General features: G+C 38.6%; 1 protein-coding gene across 1 annotated transcript; it reads right to left on the minus strand.

Annotated features, from left to right (window-relative positions):
• Nucleotides 1-2,289: 2,289 nt before the first annotated feature.
• On the minus strand, nucleotides 2,290-19,854 carry mdfic (MyoD family inhibitor domain containing). Its single transcript, XM_077709759.1, has 5 exons — nucleotides 19,535-19,854; nucleotides 19,218-19,386; nucleotides 16,715-16,789; nucleotides 6,391-6,654; nucleotides 2,290-2,855 (listed from the first exon to the last, which is right to left on the minus strand). Exons 2-5 carry the CDS (start codon nucleotides 19,312-19,314, stop codon nucleotides 2,605-2,607), a joined length of 687 nt encoding a protein of 228 aa, XP_077565885.1. The 5' UTR covers nucleotides 19,315-19,386; nucleotides 19,535-19,854; the 3' UTR covers nucleotides 2,290-2,604.
• Nucleotides 19,855-21,477: the final 1,623 nt, after the last annotated feature.

Raw genomic sequence — 21,477 nt, forward strand, 5'->3', positions numbered from 1 at the left:
TTAAGGTATGAGCACCATCAAGCATTGTTACTCTAAGAAGAGAGGAACAAAGAATACAAGGCTCTCGCTTGGAAAATCATTTACATTTCATCACTGACACGAGATAGAATGCACACGGTGTATTCTGTCTGTAAAAAAAGCACCGGGTGAATATCAGCGAGAGTGAAAATAAACAAATCACTCGGTGTCTGTCACTACTGATGATATTCTACACGCATTTGTCGTTGGATTCTGCACAGTGGAAATAAAGGTATAAGCCAATAAACAAGCCTGATGTCAAAATCAATTAGGTGTGTCAGGTAATGATGCTATTTGCGCGGTAAACTGCGAGAGACAGCAAACAGGGATGATGCTTGATGAGTGTCATTTAAAAAGACATTTTATATTGAAGGTTTTATATATATATATATATATATATATATATATATATATATATATATATATATATATATATATATATATATATATATATATATATATATGTATGTAGATTGTCAACTACAAAAGCAGGTTGGAATAGAGAAAACATAGTAAATGAAGTGGAAGAAGGATTCAGGGTCATTTTGGAGTCAATTGGTGATTTTTTTTGGGGGTGAAATAAACAATCAAGAGATTATTTTGGTGTGTGAGATAGAGAAATGTAATTTTGGTTGTACTACAAATGATGGAAATAAAAACTTTTTGCACAGCAAAGCTATCGTAATATAACAGACATTTGAATGAACATGGATTACGATGCAGACACACTCAAAAATAAATTTAATCTAACCCCACAGTAAACTTAATTCTAATTTTGTTTGACATTTTGATACCTTTCTTCTCCCAGGTTGGCTATTTTTGCCCCGCCTCCACACTGACTTTCAGCCAATATCGAGGGTTGTTTTAGTTTGTAATCCCTTCAAAATATTCCCAAAATGATGCACACAAATGTCCTCACAATAAGATAACGCACGACCACTTGCCCACAAGAAGTAGTAAATACTCCTCTCGCATTAGCGAACAATCTCGGCCATTCGCACTGACAAAACGGGAAAAAAAACACTATCCAAAGCCCCGCCCAGTGCTCGTAGAGACATTACACGAGGGAGTTGCGGGGAGAGAGACAGTGGCCATGATGTTCTTATGAGCAGCATCTCGCCTCCTTTCTGCTCGTCTATCAAAATTTGTCTCGTATCTCAACATAAATATTTACCCAAAATTTTACTCATATCTCAAATTGCTCGTATGTCGTGGCACTCATATGTCGAGGTACCACTGTATATATACATATATATATATATATATATATATATATATATATATATATATATATATATATATATTTTTTTTTTTTTTTTTTTACCAATTACTGGCACATTACAATGATTATGACCGAACATGACAAATTATGTCGACACAAATCCGCTCCATGCTTTTAAAAAGCTGGTAATAAAGACCATTATGCGTTCACAGAACTGTACGTCTTCTTTCAGGAAACACGAAAATTAGTCCCAATTAGTAATTGAATGTAAAACGCTGCGGCTATTTGTTTTCATAGCCAAAAAAAAAAGCAGCAGGTTTTCTTTTTTTTTTTTTTTTTAATGGGAAAGGATAGATGAATGGCCATTTATTCAATATTGTGGAAAGAGAAATGACTTTGTCATCAGACAGGTGATGATTTAGTCACCTACTGACAGCAAACAGAAACAAAGGGACCCATTGTAATTGACGCATTAGAGAAAGGATTGATTGCGGGGAGTGAAAAGGTGGGTGACTTTGCTAAAAAGGTCATTGCACGCCCATAGCTAAAGGTTTTTTATATATTTTTTTTAAATTTGACTTTTGACTGATTGGGGAAAGCAAAATGTAAGAAAAACTCTTGGGTGATTATGAAGCTTTCTATTTTTTGAAATGATAATTTCCAGTGGGCTGATTAAATCAAACCTTTCCAAAGTCCATAACAAAGTTCACTCCAGAAGTTTGTACCGTATTTTCACGACTATAAGGCGCACTTAAAAGTCTTCAATCTTCTCCAAAATAGACAGGGCGTCTTATAATCCAGTGTGCTTTATATATGGAAAAACTTAAAGTGTCATTCATTGAGGGTGCGCCTTATAGTCATGAAAATACGGTACTTTTATGGTAAAAAAAACAGTTTTACATGAGATTTTAGGACAAATACTGCAAGTAACATTGAAAAATGAAGCAAAAATGATGAATAAATCAACCCAGCAACAAAGTATGACTTCATTTTGTTTATTTGATTCCTGTTGAGAAAATAATTGATGAGAACGAAGTGATATTCTTAATTGAAATGAGAAGATTTTTTAGCTGGGTCTTGAGATTTTTTCAATGCAAAATAAGGGTGCCGTAGCTCAAAACAGGTTAGAAAACGTTGCTTTAACGAAACATGACAGTATAAAATCTATCAAAAGTCAGTGTTACAAGTTTAGCTGAAGTGACTAGTTCTACTTTTGTTGAAGTTAACAATCTTAAGTACACAATCGCACCAAAACATTCAGAAGGCATCTTGCAGTACAAAATAAACAAAAAACAAACCAAAAACAACCAAAATAACCAGGTTTCCCCATTCCATATCCAGTTATCCATCCGTTTTCCAGTTTTCTACGAAGGAAAGCAGATTCCGCAGCACTCCATACAGATTTCCAAGCAATCCGAAGATTCGCAGCAGGCATCCATGATACCGCAATCCATATCGCAAGGACAGTTGCAGTCATCGCCAACGTCCTCGCCACAGCAACAGCAACAGCACGACGCCGACGCGCACGGACCGCACGCCGCCGGCGCCACCACCAGGTTGCAGAGGGTCAAAAATTCGCAGAAGAGGCACGCCAAAATGCACTGGACGCAGCAGTCTGGGTACCAAAATGTTTCCAAATGACATCCACATTTTTTTGGGGGGGTTGGAATTCAATTGGGTTAATTGCCAAATCAGTACTCTGGCGAGTTGGGTTTTTTTTTTTGCATGCGTGGAGAAAAACACGGCCAGAAATTTCTCGCCATCGGTTCTGATTAAGCGAATGGCAGATAATTGAAGCGTTATCATGCGGGCGGCTAGCTCGATGGCTCCGATTATTACAATCCTTTTCCTGGCAAGCAAGCCGATTAGCGTTAGCCATGCCGTAAACCTCTGATTAACATTTAACCTTTCCAGACCCTTTTGATGAAGGCGCCTGCCAGTTTGGTCGAATTTACCATCACAAATGACTCATTAGCCACCCTGAATGTGTTTATAGATTAGGTAGAATTAGTCACGCTGCATTAAATTGGTGAGGCTTGAATTAGGGAAGCACAAAATGGAACTTGGACGACTTTTTTTTAAGTGCGACAAAAGAGCTTCGAAATATTGTTTATGGGAGATGAACCAGCAACCAATGGTTAGTCCTTGGTACTAAGTAGTGTATTTAATAGTCAGGTTGGTTGGGATAAGTTGTAGAGTTCCAAAGTGTTTGTATTGTTTAATTAACAAAGTAAAATGATTGTTAATTTATAGTGGTTGACTAGTTTGAATGATGTACTTTTTGATTCATGTTTTTCTATTGAATTCAATCAAATATCACAAAGTTAAACAAATATTTGCATCATTATAACAATGCTACAGTTAAAAAAAAGTCAAATTTTTCCGATATGCCATTCTTTCATGATAAATAGAGTAAAAAAAAACACTAAAAATAAACTGAATTAATCTTCTATCAAAAATAATGGATGGCAACATGATCAAACAACTGCAGTAGCAAAAAAAAAACTACATTAGAATCACCATCAAGTTTTCTACAATGTAGTATGGAAAAATGCTTTGGAGGGCTAAAAAAAAAAAGTAAAATATTTGACAAAACAGGCCTCATTTGCATAACTTTCATCAGCCCGTCTCAAGCTGTTGGAGAGGACTGTTGCTGATTGGGTTAGAGGCGAAGGAGAAAGCAGGAGAGTATGGAGGACGAAGCGGGAAGGCATGCACAAGACTGCTGGATGCTCATGTTTGATTAATCAAAGTCAGTTTTTCTCCCTTTTATTTTTTTTTTCATGCTCGGAGGGGGTGCCGAGCTGACCAGGAGCACAGCCTTGCTTGCTGTGATATAAGCAAGATGCGTGAAGTGTGTACTGAACTTTTAATGCATTGGATTATGCTGATCTGAAGACTGAAATACACGCAGGGAGTCCTTTACTATTAAACGTATAGTTTCGCCACAAGATGCCCGTGAGAGGGTTAAAATTCTGCCTATTTTATGAAGAGGGGGGGAAAAAATAACGACAACAAAAGGAAAAAACCTAAAAGCTCAGCCTAACAAACTTTGAAGGACCCAGAGGGCAAAGCCACGAGTGTTCGGAATCTAAAGAGCCGAGGGTAAAAGGAATAAATAAAAAAAACACAGTACACAATCATTAAGAGGCGGTCTGGGTTTTTTTTTTGCTATTCGCTTGGATGTATAATTGAAGAGTGGCGATTAGTGGGAGATCCGGCGGAAAGGAGACTATGCGCAAAACAAGTGGACACTAATGCCGTGTTAGGACAGGCTGGTTTTTGTACACCATTCCCATATCCCGTACTGTTTTTTTTATGTGTTAAAGTGGCGGCCCGGGGGCCAATTCTGGCCCGCCGCCTCATTTTGTGTGGCCCGGGAAAGTAAATCATGAGTGCCGACTTTCTGTTTTAGGATCATATTAAAATGAAGAGTATAGATGTACATTAAATGTCCTGATTTTCCCCCTTTTAAATCAGTAATTTTAATTTTTTAATCAATTTTTTTCTGTATTTTTAGTTCAAAAATCATTTAGTAAAATCAAAAAATATATAAAAAATAATCTAAAATAAACATTGTTTCAGACCTATAAAAAACTGAATATTCATGGCTTTTTAATCCAGTTCTTTTAATCCATTTATATTAAAAAAAATCTAAATATTATATCTAAAATGGTCCGGCCCACGTGAAATCAAATTGTCATTAAAGCGGCCCGCGAACCAACCCTACTCCGACACCCTTGGTCTTAAGCATCTTTTGCTAGCAGTGCTACCGGTTCTATCACAGATTGGTTGCGTAGGCGGAGAAGGCGCAGAATCCCCGGAGATCTGCCTTTTATTTCTTGTGTTTAGAGGCCTGTTAAAGAGGGTAATTTCACAGGCAAACAGATTATGTTAATCTGTGTAAACACTCAAACACAACAGCTCAGCTTTTCTTCTCCGTTTTTTTTTTTCCGCGGGGAAATAAACACTCGAGAGCTGGCGTATTTGCCCCCCAACGCTGGCATCTGTGAGGCACTCAACGCAGAAAGTCATAATGAGAGCGACTTGTTGAGCTGCTATTGTTTTCCCTTTTATTTCCTTTCCACTTCCACCACACACTCTCAGCCAATTAGGACACAACATGGCTACCGGATGCCTTACAGTGTACGGCAATACGCCAGATGCATAATTTAACTATGGCAAAGCATCTAATAAATCTCAATCCGCCAACTTTTCTTCTCGATGCAAACCACACCTCAAATCGGACTCTTGTAAATCAATATCCGGAGAATACTTCATAGAAGTAAGTACACATTTGAGTGAAGGACTTTCCTCGGAATAAAATCCCTGCTTGCCCAGATGCAAGCTGGGGAAAAAGACTTGTACAACGAATACTGGCCAAGACTGCTCATGACTTTTAATGGCTACCCCAGTGCTTTCGACCCTTGTTAGGGCGGTCACACCTACTCGGTATTTGTGCTGACAGGAACAAGACTAGTCATTACTGAAAGAAACCTCAACGACACCCGGCAGAGTGACAAACTCGCTCTGTGGTGCGCATCAAACTTGTTCAAGTATTGATAATAAATTGCTGAAAATGATGATTTCAAAATAGGTGTCAATTAAAGATTTAGATCACAAGTGTCAAAGTAGCGGCCTAGGGGCCTAATTTGGCCCGCTGTATCATTTTGTGTGGCCCGGGAAAGTAAATCATGAGTGCCGACTTTATGTTTTAGCATCAAATTAAAATGGAGTATAGATGTATATTACATTTCCTGATTTTCCTCCTTTTAAATCAATAATTGTAAATTTTTAATGGATTTTTCTGTGGTTTTAATTCACAAATGTCAAATCTAAAAATATATATAAAAAAAGCTAAAATAAACATTATTTTAGATCTATAAAAAACTGAATATTCAGGGCTTTTAATCCAGTTCTTTTAATCCATTTCTAAAAAAATCTAAATATCATATCTAAAATGGTCTGGCCCATATGAAACCTGATTTAGAAACCCTTGATTTAGATTGTTATTTTCATTCTCCCCCACAAAAATTCTATAGAAAATCCTGACTATGACTATTAAAAAGCATTAAAGCGTTAATTTGATCTGTTAGTAGTTAGTACGTTTTAGTCCTGCATTAGTTCATGCCCGAAGAACGAAAACTCACCTTCTGGTAAAGGCGCTTTTTCCATCTCGGCTGAGCTTCCTTTGCTTCGCCGACTCTCATCGCTGTTGACCGACAAGCTAGACTTCCCCTTGGGCTGCATCCTCTGCGACACCGGCGTGGAGGGTGCCGTAGCAGGGTCTCCGGCAGTGCCAGTGTTGATGGCGTTTCCGCATGTACATTTACATGATGCCACCACACCGTTGTCAGGTTCGTTGGTAATGGCCGGGCCAATGCCATTTTCCTCTCTGTCAATTTGAGGCTGATCTAAACCAAACACAAAAAAAAAACATGACTTTTTTTTTCCAGCAACAACACCATTTTTCCCAAAGAACTTTTCGGTGCTAATAGTTTGTCGATGGGGCAACTTTATTGAAACGAGAACTTTGTCAGCACTCTACCACCATCAAGCTTACGATCAAAACTTCACTCGCCCCGTCGTTTCACGGCAAATCTTTCGCTTCCGATATTGATCCCACGGCAAACATTTCCGCGTCGGGATGACAGAAAGATGTAGGGACCTGACGTGACACCATCACAAAAGCCGCCGCTGTAGGCAAGACGGTGGTAACGGTACCCAGGTGAGTTACGTGAGCGAACGTAAGATTAAGATGGGGGTGAATAAAAAGCACTTGTGAAAGAGCGCCGTATACAAAATAGCTGCCGTCTGCCACCGTAATGATCTCCTTTACTCGAAACGCTCAGGTGGCCTCAGCAAGTCTGTGAGTCAGAAGACGAAAACCTGATAAAAAAGGATGAGACTGAGCGAAGTAGCTGCACATTCAGCCCTACTGGGACTTCTACCCGTAAACATCTGAGCCTACCAGTACACCGTTAATGTCAGATGGGGTAAATTATTCACCCCCCGCCCTGTACCATTCGACAATTCTTTCTTAACTGTCCTAATTGAGCGGTTTTACAGAACATCCCTCAAGTGTTTTTGCAGTTTTTTAAAAAAGAAGGGAAAAATCTGCAGGGTTTAATATCATTCGAAGATTTTTACTTCCTTCCCTACCAGTTCGCAATTACAGTCACATCATTGGGAGAGAAGCCAGATGTGAACCTGAACGTAAAACAGAGTGGTTAAAACACACCCCATGAGCTGCTTCAATAAACAAAACAGGACTTTATGAGTAAGGAGACAACTGGCGAAAAGTTTCGTGCATAGTGATTTACATGATGGATTAGAACCACCAGACAAAGTCTATCTGTAAAGGCGTTTGTCCGGAGGTGAGGGCGGGATGGCGTTTACATACCTGTCAACTTGTACGTTTTACACGTATTTTATACCTTTTTTTACTATGTCAAATTATGTACGCCGTACACCGACTTTTGTACAGGGAAAATAAATTAAAAAATTGCCAATATTTATGAAAACCGATCTCAACAAGACTGTTTTGGCTAAAATCCAGATAGTCTCGTAGGCTGGTAGCCAACGACGCTACTGTCATTGATCGTTACTATTGTCACGGTATACCAGCAAAAAAGATCCTCAATCGTATGTATTTTTTTAGCGGTGTGTACGGCAATATCGATAAAGGATGACATGTGCATGCGTAGATATACCTAGAGTAAATATCGTGGAAGCAAGCATGGAGGACCCACATAGTAACAAAACGAGTTACCGCGAGTAAACATGCGTCGTACGGTGTTTGTACGTTTTTTTTTAGGGTTTGTACGGGGAATCATTTATAAGGGCAGTTATCGGCAGAGGTTGACAGGTATTCGTTTGAAATCCATGAGGAAGAATACTTCCGGAAGAACTGAAAACCATAAAACAAAAAAATTGGACTGGTTCTCTAAATACTCCTGGCAACTTTTCTATTTCCATCTCATTGAAGACGGATGGACACGATGCATAATATAATATGCATAACCATAGATCATGCTAATGACAATACTGTCAGAGATGGCAAAGACAGACGTGTACAGGCGCTACTCAACAAATGAAAAAGTAATGAGGAAAAAAATGGATACATGTGAGCAGGTCTTGGGTTTAGAAGAAAAAATGGTATAAAATCAATGGGAAGGCATTCTTCAAGTTTTCCAAAACTGCAAAGACCACATGTGTCAAAGTGGCGGCCCGGGGGCCAAATCTGGCCCGCCGCATCATTTTGTGTGACCCGGGAAAGTAAATCATGAGTGCCAACTTTCTGTTTTAGGATCAAATTAAAATGAAGAGTATAGATGTACATTAAATTTCTTGATTTTCCCCCTTTTAAACCAATAATTGTCATTTTTTAATCCATTTTTTTCAGTTTTTAGTTTACATTAATTTAGATCTAAAAAAACTGAATATTCAGGGCTTTTAATCCAGTTGTTTTAATCCACTAATAAAAAAATCTAAATATTATATCTAAAATGGTCCGGCCCACGTGAAATTAAGTTGACATTAACCCGAGTCGGACCCCCCTTGGTCAAGACTATTTGTCTCTACAAAGCTCCTCCCAAAATAAACATATCCCAAGGCAGAGATATCAATTTTGCTCAACAATTGCCAAAAACAGCAAAATAAAATCAGCCCTATTTTTTTACAACTTTGTGTAGATAACCAGATGTAGCAAACCTGACAGGCCGCATTAAAACCCCATGTATCCTTCCCTTGGTGCCCGGACAAACGCGAGTACGCAGCGCACCAAATTGGACTTGTAACCGCCCTATTTCCAGCACATCAACAACTGTTGAGAGTGTACATTTGTAGTTGAATAAAACATGGTATTCCCCTGCACACGCTGTCACACACATCACAGGGGAAACTGCGGGGTGAGTGCTTCTTGACTGTCTAAGCAGCATCCCAATTTGGTCGTCGCTACCAGTAGCTGACAGGCTGCGATATCTGGGGAGCATTTTTAAAAGGCCAGTGTTTGATGGATTCATGAAGAACACACAAATATAATTGCCATTTGTCACCCAGTCTTCAGCAACGTCGCCACGTAGGGTTTGAGCGCCGGGCCTGGATGGGGGGGTGGGGTTGAGTTTGAATGGTTCTCTATGTAAAAGCGAGTCTATAGACATCTCTGGCTTGGTTTCGGAAAATAGGTCCTACTGGAGAAAGCTGAAAATTGCACCCAAAAGACAAGAGAAGGCATATGTGTGTATATTTAAACAGACTTTTGCATGTGGTTAAGAAGGCCAATTCTTTCAAGTCTAAGCAGAAGGTCGTAGGGGTCAACGGGAAGATTGTGTTGCAAAGAGACCAATTACAAGCATGGTGCATGTTTTAATATAAATATTCGAAAGGGAGTAGTTGATGAAAGTTGTTTACCCTGAGATTTATGAGAACACCCAACATGCATTTACACAAATGTCAACCACATAAACGCCCTCATCCAATACTGGTATTCATCTCCTAATAACCATTAGCCAAAAGAAACAAACAGCAAAGTAGTATCTTAGAAATGCCAATTCCTGGCACCCTGTAATATTTTGTTTATCTTTTAGCGGCGAGGCGTTAGGCAAGCGTGTATATTTTCCGCTCGGCCGCGCATGTACCTGCATGATTGAAATGCTAATTTGCAAAATGTGCAATGACCTAGCCAGAGTCGTCCCTAGAACCGTCACCGCCAAAACAGCCCGAGGTATCATCTCTCCTCCTAACAAATAGCATGTAGAACAGCCCCTACCTTTCAATCCAAAGGGATATATTTTCTCATTAGAAATTATACATCTAACCCATCCATATATATACACACATTGACGCAAAACCAGGGGAATTATACCAGGAATATATAGTACAATGAATGTTATTACAAAAGGGCTCTGATTGAAATGTTCCTTAGGCGTAGTAAAGCCGTGTTTACCATTTCACCTTCGAACTTGAAGACAAGGACTTTCTGGGAAAAATGTAAAAGATGCCCTGGCTGGCAAACAAGCAAGTCTAAAGATCATTCTTAATCCTTTTTTTTCTTTTAAGCATGGCAAATTATTGACTTGATAAGGACTGGGAGTTATTACTGTGTGCCAAGAGTTTCAATGAGAAAAGGAACCACACAAAAATACTATTTTGGTCCTGACCAAAAACAACAAACTATGGATTCTCCTGACATGACTACACCCTTAAGTCAAGTGAACTGAACGTCAATTGACTTTGTCGCTCAAAAACGTAAGGTCTGTATGACCTGAAAACAACATTTGGTGACTTAACTGACGTCAGTCTTTTGGCTGAATCTAGAAACCCCAGATTACAATTATTTTTTTGTCTAAATGATCTGAAAAAAGACAGCGAAAAAGTCCCGAATACTCCCAGTGCACAAAACCAGACAAAGCACATAAAGTCAAAAAATCGTAGGAGTCGTAACCCGAACACTCCCAGTATTGTTATTCTGGAACAAGAACCAAGTTGAAGAATAGCAGATCAGTACTCTCCCTCACAGACTACACCTAGAATAAATTTAGTCAGCCCAGATCCATCTTGATCATGACTGTTCTGCTTTCCAATCTACGCAACCAAAACTCCTTAATCCAGGAAACTTGACTAGGCGCCTTTTTTTTCCTCAGCCTACTCCAATGTCTAATCATGTTTCTCCACTGTTACGTGGAATTTGGCAGTGTTCTAATTTAACTACCGCAGCTGAAACGCTTAGCCTCACTTGTGATGTTTTAGTGAGTGTGTCCCACTGTGATGCAATTTCCTGTTCCTGGCTGTTGCGCACAGTCATAAACAGTCAGCAGCAAAATCGAATACAAAGCAACAACACCACGAGGAAGAGAAGTTAACACAGTGACTCAACTATCCTGATTCAAGCTCCCTTAAAGGCCAAACATCTAAAAAGGTGTGACTGTAGGTCAACCAGAGGATTGGCAGTCTATCAAAACGTCCCGGCGCCGAGTTCCTTTATTTGCTCGCTGGCAATCTCAGCATTAACCTGCCGCTAATGGGACAGCTGTGGGTCAGCGCATCGCATCTTCGGGACGCCAATCAAAAGCCTTAAGCCCAGTCGATCGGCCTTCGGGACTGTGGCGCTTGTCCGCCGCTGAGTGGCTTCTTAAACGCGCAGACGCCCATATCGATTTTAGCTCCGGTCTGAAAGAGAAAACCGGAGGGGTGGAGGGGAGGCTGGATTGCTTGGATGGCAGCCATTCCTCCTGGTCCTCGGTCACCCTCTGCTGCTCAGGGCGACAGAATGACCTCACAGAGAGGCATTGAACCTACAAACACGACGGGGCACGGCGGGAGCTGTGAACTCGGGCCGGCGAGAGCTGCACCGGCACAGATCTCGGTAATAGAAAAGGTTTTAACCTTAACGTTGGAGACGAGACCCTGTTAGAGGCCAAGTAATCCCCCCTGTGCAGCTCTCATTTTAAGCATTTGGATTTCGCCCAACTCATTTTATGACCCCCCCACCTGCCTCTCAAAACACCCCCTTTTCTCTCTGGGAGATTCTCTGGGAAAATATGCCGTCTTGTGTGGCACGTTTGGTTAACAGCGGAGGTAAATATATGTTTTATTTTAGTACTTTGTCTAAACTGGTCAAGTTTTACATGGCGAGCGCAAGAACCCGTAAACAAAAAGTGCCCTGCAAGCAAGGTGGGGTTCCTGGCTTTTTAATGTCCCCCATGACGCAAACGTGTCAAATATTGCAAATAATTGCTTCAAGCAAATATTTTGAATATAGATACACACACATGTATACACATATACCATGTATACACATATACATAGATATAAACCATGTATACGCATATACATAGATACATACCATGTATACACATATACATAGATATAAACCATGTATACACATACATAGATATATACCATATATACACATATACATAGATATATACCATATATACACATATACATAGATATATGCCATATATACACATATACATAGATATATACCATATATACACATATACATAGATATATACCATATATACACATAAACATAGATATATACCATATATACACATATACATAGATATATGCCATATATACACATATACATAGATATATACCATATATACACATATACATAGATATATACCATATATACACATAAACATAGATATATACCATATATACACATATACATAGATATATACCATATATACACATATACATAGATATATACCATATATACACATATACATAGATATATACCATATATACACATATACATAGATATATACCATATATACACATATACATAGATATATACCATATATACACATATACATAGATATATACCATGTATACACACAGAGATATATATACCATGTATACACATATACATAGATATATACCATGTATACACATATACACAGATATATACCATGTATACACATATACACAGATATATACCATGTATACACATATACACAGATATATACCATGTATACACATATACAAAGGTATATACTATGTACACATATACACAGATATATACCATGTATACACATATACACAGATATATACCATGTATACACATATACACAGGTATATACTATGTACACATATATACATACATATATATGTATACACATACATACATATATATGTATACACATACATACATATATATGTATACACATACATACATATACACGTATACATGCATATATATGCATACATATACATACATATATATGTATGCACTTATACATACATACATATATATGTATGCACTTATACACACATACCTACATATATATGTTTGCACGTATACATACATAAATAAAATCCATACACTTTCAGGACATTTAGAGCATGCATAACTAATCATGTAGCTTGAGAATGTTGAATATTTATTTTAAAAGAAAGAAAAATCTTGGGGTAAAATATGCTAATCAACGCACTTAAAATTTCCCATATGAAACCTATCTGCAGCAAGTCAATGAAAAACTAATTGCAACAGAGGTAAAATTACAATGGCCGTTTTAATCAACCCCTGCGCTAGTGTTTCACCCCCTATTCATCCCATTTCCGATTACGTGACCTACTGCTAAGTAATCACTTGAAAATAACGCTGAAGTGCATAATGGCGCTGTACATTAGACACATTGTACATTGTTTTTGCACACAACGGTTTCAGAGGACAATCAAAAAAATTAAAAAATAAATCACCCAGTCCCAATGGCTGAAATTACTTTAACTCAAAGTACTTTGCCAAGTTTGTTGGTGGAGTTCCATTTTATTTTTCAACCAACTTTCCATGTCAATCACGAAATTACAATCTTCCATAAGGAAATCTATTTCAGGACCACGCTTAGAGGTCACAAATTCATTTCCGGAAGGGTCAATAGAGCACACAGGTAATAATAACCTTGAAGGTGTGCCGCTAGAGTCCAATCAGAGCCTGGCACAAAAGGCCATCTTTCTTTCAAAACAGAGAGCCGTGTTTTACGACGGGCCTTTTGCACCACGGATAAAAGCAGAGACTAAGGTCATCTTTATCGGCCATTAAAAAAAGTATTTGACAATCCGGTGAATAATGTGAAGATTAAACTCTGGGAAACGCTTGCAATTTATTCAGGCAGACGGCCAAAAAAAGAGCCACGGTCCTGTTCGCCAGAGATACGGGCAACTGGGAAACCCGGAAGCGTCTCTGGAGGACTGTCTGTCGCCAAGTGGAAAGCCCTACGGGGACGTAGAAGTCGTTGAGCGAGTGTTCCCTGGTGACAAACTCACGAGAGATTTCTACTTTTGTGTGATTGAAAAAAGACAAAACCTCAGGTGCACTGTGTTCGTCTTTTTTGCACCGGTGACTCTTAATATAACATAAACAAATTTAAATGAACTTGGATTACGATGCAGACACACTGAGAAATAAGTTTAATCAAACCTTACATTAAACTTAATTCTAATTTTGTATTAAAGTTTGATACCTGTCTTCTCCCGGGTTGGCTCTATTTTCCCGGCCTCCAACCTGACTTACACTATCAATGGGCTGTTTGCTTTTGTATTCACTTCAATATATTCCGAAAATGATGCATTCAAATGTCCTCACAATAGGATAACGCACGACCACTTGCCAATGAGAAGTTATATATAGCAATCGTTATTAATAGCAATCGCTCGGCTATTCGCGCTGAGTGACAGACAAAAAACACTGAAAAAAATGCAACACTATGCCCAGTGCTCGTAGATATCTGTTATACTCGAAAGAGATGTGGCATAAAAGACAGTGCGCTATAGTCATAAACAGCCTCTCATGTCTTGGCCACCTCGCTTTCTCGTATCTCGAAATTTGCCTGCCATCTAAAGATAATTATTAGCTCGAAATTTTACTCGTATCTCGGAATGCTCGTATGTCGGGGTGCTCGTATGTTAAGGTACCACTGTATATGTTAATTTTTGATAACCATGAAGGTAGCACTCATCATGAGTGGCTAATTTATATACCTCCACTTGAAAAGACAGTCTTGGCTGTTATTTCCACCATAAACACTCAATGAATTGAGCTAATTAATCGATAAATAGATTACCTCAATAATCAATATCAGATTTCCCATATTAGATACAATTCTGTCATCCGATAGTTTTTATCCTAAAATAGGAGCAGTAACAATGGCTAATCTGTAAAGATCGTTTACTTTTCACTGAGAACCTTTCAAACTGGCAGTTATTTAAACAAAAACATTTTCAGGCAGTCTTACAATAAACTTGACAATATTTTCTGTAGTCTTGTTCAACACTTCTTCCGATTTCGAAGAGACAGTAAGCTCACACTCATCCAAGCCTGATTCCAAATCCATGATCTTTGCTTTGATTAAGAGTTGCCAAACAATAACGTTGCCTTCCTCCTATCGTTGTGCACGAGGGTATGACCAACATTCCATACCCGAGCTTTAAATCAGACGGCGAGGGATCGCTCAGGGGGCAGGATGCATCCAAGCAGATGATCTCTTATTGATTTCCTGTTCCTGTAGCCAACGAGGACTCTCAATTAGGCCCTGGTCCACACGGGGAGACCTTGTCCAACTTTTGATTTTCTAACAAAAAATAGACTTTACGTTGTTGAGTCATACTTAAGTCCGAGTCAAAACCATTGTCATGTGGCCTTATTTTTACAAGAGCAACAACTGCCAAGATTAGAAGAACTTTCTGGCAGAAGATTTTTTTGTATTCCTCCCTTGTTTTTTTCCCCCAAATTATTCCCTCGCCACTCGGGTAAACAAGCCTCTGGCAAGTCATTAAACTGAACGCTGGAGAATAAAAAAACAAAACCTGTAAAAGTTCATGGGATGGAAACAAAAGAACTGTTGTGTCTGTTCTTACGATAGCTTACAATCGGAAGCAAACCACAAGGTAAGAAAATTGGTGAAAAGAATTTTCAAAACAAGAACATGATGGTTTGGGATGTTGGCTTACTTCCTGTTGACGTTGGTTCATTTCCTCTTTATTTGGGGGGGCGTGTGGGGATATGGGGTACTTTCCTAGTAGTGCTGACAGTAAAAACAAATGCGTATAAAGAGAGCTAAAAATATGAATACAATTTGAAAGGTATATTTTGTCATTGACTTTTACTTTTTGTTATTTAGAAACAAACACTCGCTATCTATTTCTTGTTGATATAATTTTGGTTTCAAATCTCCTAAATCACGTGTGTCAAATTGGCGGCCCGGGGGCCAAATCTGGCCCACAGCATCATTTTGTGTGGCCAGGGAAAGTAATTCATGAGTGCTGACTTTCTGTTTTAGGATTAAATTAAAATGAATAGATGTATATTACATTTCCTGATTTTCCCCCTTTTAAATCAATAATTTAGATTTTTTTAATCATTTTTTCTGTTTTTAGTTCAAAAATAATTTTGTAAAATGTAAAAATATATTTAAAAAAAGCTCAAATAGCATTTTTTTAGATCTATAAAAAACTGAATATTCAGGGCTTTTAATCCAGTTGTTTTAATCCATTTATAAAAATAAAAAATATATATTTTATCTAAAATGGTCCAGCCCACATGAAATCAAGTTAAAACGGCTCGCGAACCAACCCGGAGTCTGACCTCCTTGTCCTAAATTATCAGGCAACCCGATTAATCAAACTTATTGACTGACAGATTCCTCAATAACTTACATCTATAACTACAAACTTAAAAAAATAAAAAATTACAGTTGGTTCAAGTTTACTATAGAGTAAACCCCAAACAGGATTTCCTCCTAGATAGGAAGCAAAGACAATAGAGAAACAAAGTCTAGCAAAATGAGACAGCAAACGTGGTGGTCTTTGCTTGCCAACAAAAATGTAGAAATAAATAAATAAAGAACCTCAAAGTGGCTTGTCGGTATTATGACATCTGATTTCATTTTTAGGTAGGCCAGTTTTTATCTTGCGTATTGCAAACCCATTTCCAAAAACGTTACATTCCTGCTTGTTCAATCTTACTTCTTATTGGCTTGATGTCATCTTCTTGGGCCCAGGGACTAGAGGAGGGTGCTGAAGCTTCGGAGTCATTGGAATCTGTGGTCAAAAAGCATATAAAGTTAATATAGAGGAAAGAAAATTAAAATAAGTAAATAAAAACTCTAGACCAGTCGCCATATAAGCCTTACCCTTAAAATGGCCTTAAAAATCATTGAATTTATTTATTTTTTCTATTTTGAAATAAATGACCGCATCGTCCGCATCATCTTGCGTTATGGCATTTCGTGCATTGCAAGTCTAATTTGTGCGCATATAAGCCATACTCATGATTCAGTCATCATTTTTTTCGTGCCAAATGTGGCTTATAAGACAGAAAAAATGGTAAATAAAGTCAAATACGGTGTAATTATTAGCATTTTATCCATTTATCTTTTTTCTATTTTGAAATAAATTACAGTATTGGCCGCATCGTCTTGCATTATGGCATTTTGTGCATGGCAAGTCTAATTTGTGCGCATATAAGCCGTACTCATCATTCAGTCATCATTTTTTTAGCGCCAAATACGGCTTATATGCGAGAAAATATGGTAGATAAAGTCAAATACGGTGTAATTATTAGCGTTTTGTCCATTTATCTCTGACCGTATCGGCCGCATCATCTTGCGTTATGGCGTTTCGTGCATGACAAGTCTAATTTGTGCGCATATAAGCAGTATTTATGATTCAGTGATCATTTTTAGCGTCAAATGCGGCTTACATGCGAGAAAATATGGTACATAAAGTAATTAACGGTGTAATTATCGGTTGGTTCATGTGAAGGCCTCTCGGTAGAGTTTAGAATCTCAACTGCAAACGGTTGTGTACTCCCAGCTGAGCTCTACCTGCCATGAAAGCCACATTCATGGTAAAGTGGAAAAAAGTACGCAAGCGTCAACAGCTTCACTAAAAAGAGGAGGAAGGTGGGGGAGACAAAAAAACAAGCCCACAGTTGCTCTCCTCGTTGGGGTGGCGCTCACTCGCAGATGATGTATGGCAGAGACGTTGCCGTTAGTGGCCCTACTGCGTGATGCATCGCAGTATTTAGTGATCACGCTTAGAAACGAATTGGCCTACTCCCGCTACATCCCCGCTCCCCTGGGAGGGAAAATCCAGTCTTAAGCGCAGGCGCCTTTGAAGGGGGGGGTGCTGGCGAAAATCCATTCGCAATCCGGCAGCCTGACTGATTGCTTACTTTGTCCTACTTTGCTATTTTTTGACAGTGCCATAATGATGCTTGGTATAAATAGGACGGTTAACGCTTCATTGCATGTTTGAAGAAAAATGGGGGAAAGGGGGTGTATACAAGGGAGGGTGGATTATTTTACATGTGATAATCTAAGCAGAAAGTTAATTAAAAACTATAATTGGGCTGTGGTTTTCTGTTCATAGTCACGACTAAGGCATATGATTTAACAACAAAAGACAAGTCAAAGTTGTTAAAGGGAAGGGGGAACGTTTAAGCATTTTAAATGCTTGAAAAGTCAATAAAACTGTATTAAAACTGAAGAATGAAAATGGTTCTTTTACAAGATTGGGGTTGTTTGCTGGCTAGCCTTACTTTCCTGTCAAATTGAACACAAAGGTGAAGGTTCTAGAAGAGTTTGGCCTTTAAGTTGACTTTACCCAGCGTTTCCTGTCACGCCACACCGGACGTAGGGGACATGCATTCTTAATGAATGATGTCAATGTTACAGCTTTGCTTCAAAGACCTGTGAATGTGCACTTAAATGACATTAACACATATAGCTAGTCAAATGCAGAAAATAAAGTGCGATTGCAGGTAACCCAACACCAAGTAGTGAAATCTGAAAACTAAAATAATGGTTAAACAATGCATGAAAGTATGGAAATAACAATGATATAAAGAAGATGAGTTGCAATGTGGCCACTACGAGGCAGAAATTGTGAACATTTCATGTATTTTATTTATTTTTTAGCAATCAATGGAAGCTATAATTTGTACAAAGACAATATTTGTGTTAGATTTCTTGTTTATGGCAAGAAAAGTGGTGGTATTTATTTTGGAAACGTAAAAATAAGTTGTTTTTAAGTGTTTGTAGATGTTGTGTTTTAATGTTGCATTTGACATGATAACTGATGTGTAATTATTTTTGTTTTTCATTAACTTGCATATTTAGATCTCCAACAGGTTATTGTATCAGTAAAAAAAGTTATTGACGCCATTTATTTCACTTAAACGCAGTTTTACAACAAAAACAAAAAAAATCACTGACTTGAAATACAGTTTGTTTGTTGTTCCTTTGTTTTTTAAGCATAATTCATTACAAGGGCAAACTGCTGGGTCATATTGCCATAGAATGTGGCTATTTTAAGAACAACCTAGCAGCCCAACAGGCTTATAAAGCACTGTTATACCTAGCGGCCCAACAGGGTTATAACGCATAATGAAAACCTAGCGTTTATGAAGTCAATGGATGTATAGAAATCAGTGGATGTACTTTTTCAACAATATTCCCATCCTTACCGTGAATAAGGGGCGACAAAAGTGGGCTGATCTCCGGCTGGGGGCTTTTTTCTGGCCCGGGAAGCCCACGGGGAGGGTGTCCGATCTCCGTGGACATGAGACCGTCAAATCACAATACGTCAACCCGATGTGCAGCGCTTCTTTGCCGGGGAAACGTCACCTCATTAGGCTTGGAAACACAATGCAACACAGTTAAAGTTGGATAGTTAGCCACAGTAAGAGCATGGATTTCGCGGATTTGCCGGAAAAGAGGCATTTTTGCCTCTTTTCTGTCAAATCCGCGAAATCCGCAATTGTTTAGAAAGTGAGCAACTTACCTTTCACAACATGTCAACTTCTTCGCTTCAAATCTGACGTTTTCCCGGCAAGGAAGCGAAAATAAGATCGAGTAATAACTGTAAAGCTTTTGAAACAAGTTTTTTGGAGGAGTTGCTGTGTCCAAAAGTTTGACTTCGCGCAGATGTGTCTGACGTCTCAAATTTGCTAGTTTTTTTTCTCTCTTGATCGGTGAGCTGACACTTTTCATCATATCCGGATTCCTTGGGAAAACTGTTGACGCCTGTAATATATCACTTTTACAGTATTTTGTTACAAAAACTCCCGAAAAAAACAGCGATGCGGAAAAGCACGAGGCAAAAAAAAAGTATCAATCTTGATTAATCAACTTCAGGCTTGACGTCGTGACGAAAGAAAACGCCTTTTTTTAAAAATACAATTAAAATTACCGACAATTTTACATTCCGATACGTTTCAATTTAATAGAAATGAATAATGAATGAAATGTATTGTGTTTATACAAAAAAGAAAATTGTAAAAGGAAAAACTAGGATGTGACTTCCCGTTTGTGTCTGGTTACCATGACAACGGAGGATAATGATGCTTTATTGTATACTAGTAGTTTATTTTAACTGTAAGCATGGTCAACAAAGTTTAAAGCAGGCTGTAGTACACACACGTACACATAAAAACTACTTTAATGCATAGCATGATTGTTTACAAGAAGGAATTAAGAACTTTTATTCAATTATGGTTGTTTATCTTAGGATGCACTTAGCTAATTTAACCCATTTAAACTAGTGCTGGACTTTTTCTCTTTTTAAAAATGCTGTAAATACTTGAAAATAATTTTCTGTGCAATATTAAACTCTTGTGTCACATCACTGTCTTTTTGATTCAATGACATTTACAGGATTTGAAATGAGTAAAAGTAGTTCAACACAATATATAAGGAATAGATTTGGTCAGAGTAGAAATAGGTGGACGTTACTTTAAAGTATGTAAAGGAACATTGGCAAGCGATAATCCAAAATGACTCCAGCAAATTCGAAAAAGACCTTCAGCGAGAGGTCAACTCAAAAAGTTGTCTGACTCAATTTCAAACTTTCCTCCCCAAACTACCATCTAAACATCCAATATGAGTGCTTAATTCTGTCCGATTCATTCCCCCATATAATCCAGTGGAAATAAATGTCCTCTGCAGAGTCAGTAGGGTATTGTTAGTGCAGTCAGTGTCTTGCTGATTGCCATCATAGCCATTGAACCCTACTGGTAACAGTGTAAGTGAGATTTAAGCCTGGGCAACATGAGAGTATGGAGGTGATTGATGTGAAATATGCCCTCCCTCATTGACTGGCTGAACTCCATTTTCTGCTCCTAATGTAGAAATCACTCCAGGTCCCCAGCATAATGATTTACGATGAATCTGTGTCAATGTTGAACTCGGCAAACCCCACGTAATCCATCTTGCAGATGTACCTACCAACCCCGCACCGCCTCGTCCGCTCCCGCCGAGCTGCCACCCTCGCCTCGGTCGCGGAAAAAGCCAAGGTATACCACACTATCCCTCCGTTATAAAAGTGTTAAATCCATTACAGACCTGATGTGTAATCACAGAGGACCCTATAAACTCTTTAGACTGTAATTACCAGGATACAGACATTCCCTTATTCCATTCCCTGGAGTTCTACTAGTCCAAGAACTCAGTTAACCAGCATGCAGTTCTATGTGGCCTTACCTTAAAATTCAATTAAACTTGTTTAGTTTTGACCTCGCCAAGTGCAGTATGCCTCCATTTTTGAATAAACTTCCTCCAGGCCGACCCTGTTCTACTGAGCGTGACAATATGGTGGGGAAAAAAAATAAAAAATCAACCTCACTTGTCTTGTTTGTCACCCCCACCCTGGTTCGCAGCCACGGCGTTGTTGCTGCTGACAAACATTATCTCATGTGCGATCGTGCGCTCACCACGGAGTCCCCGAAA

Source organism: Stigmatopora nigra, chromosome 23 (assembly GCF_051989575.1).
Source record: "Stigmatopora nigra isolate UIUO_SnigA chromosome 23, RoL_Snig_1.1, whole genome shotgun sequence".
Lineage (NCBI taxonomy): Eukaryota > Metazoa > Chordata > Actinopteri > Syngnathiformes > Syngnathidae > Stigmatopora > Stigmatopora nigra.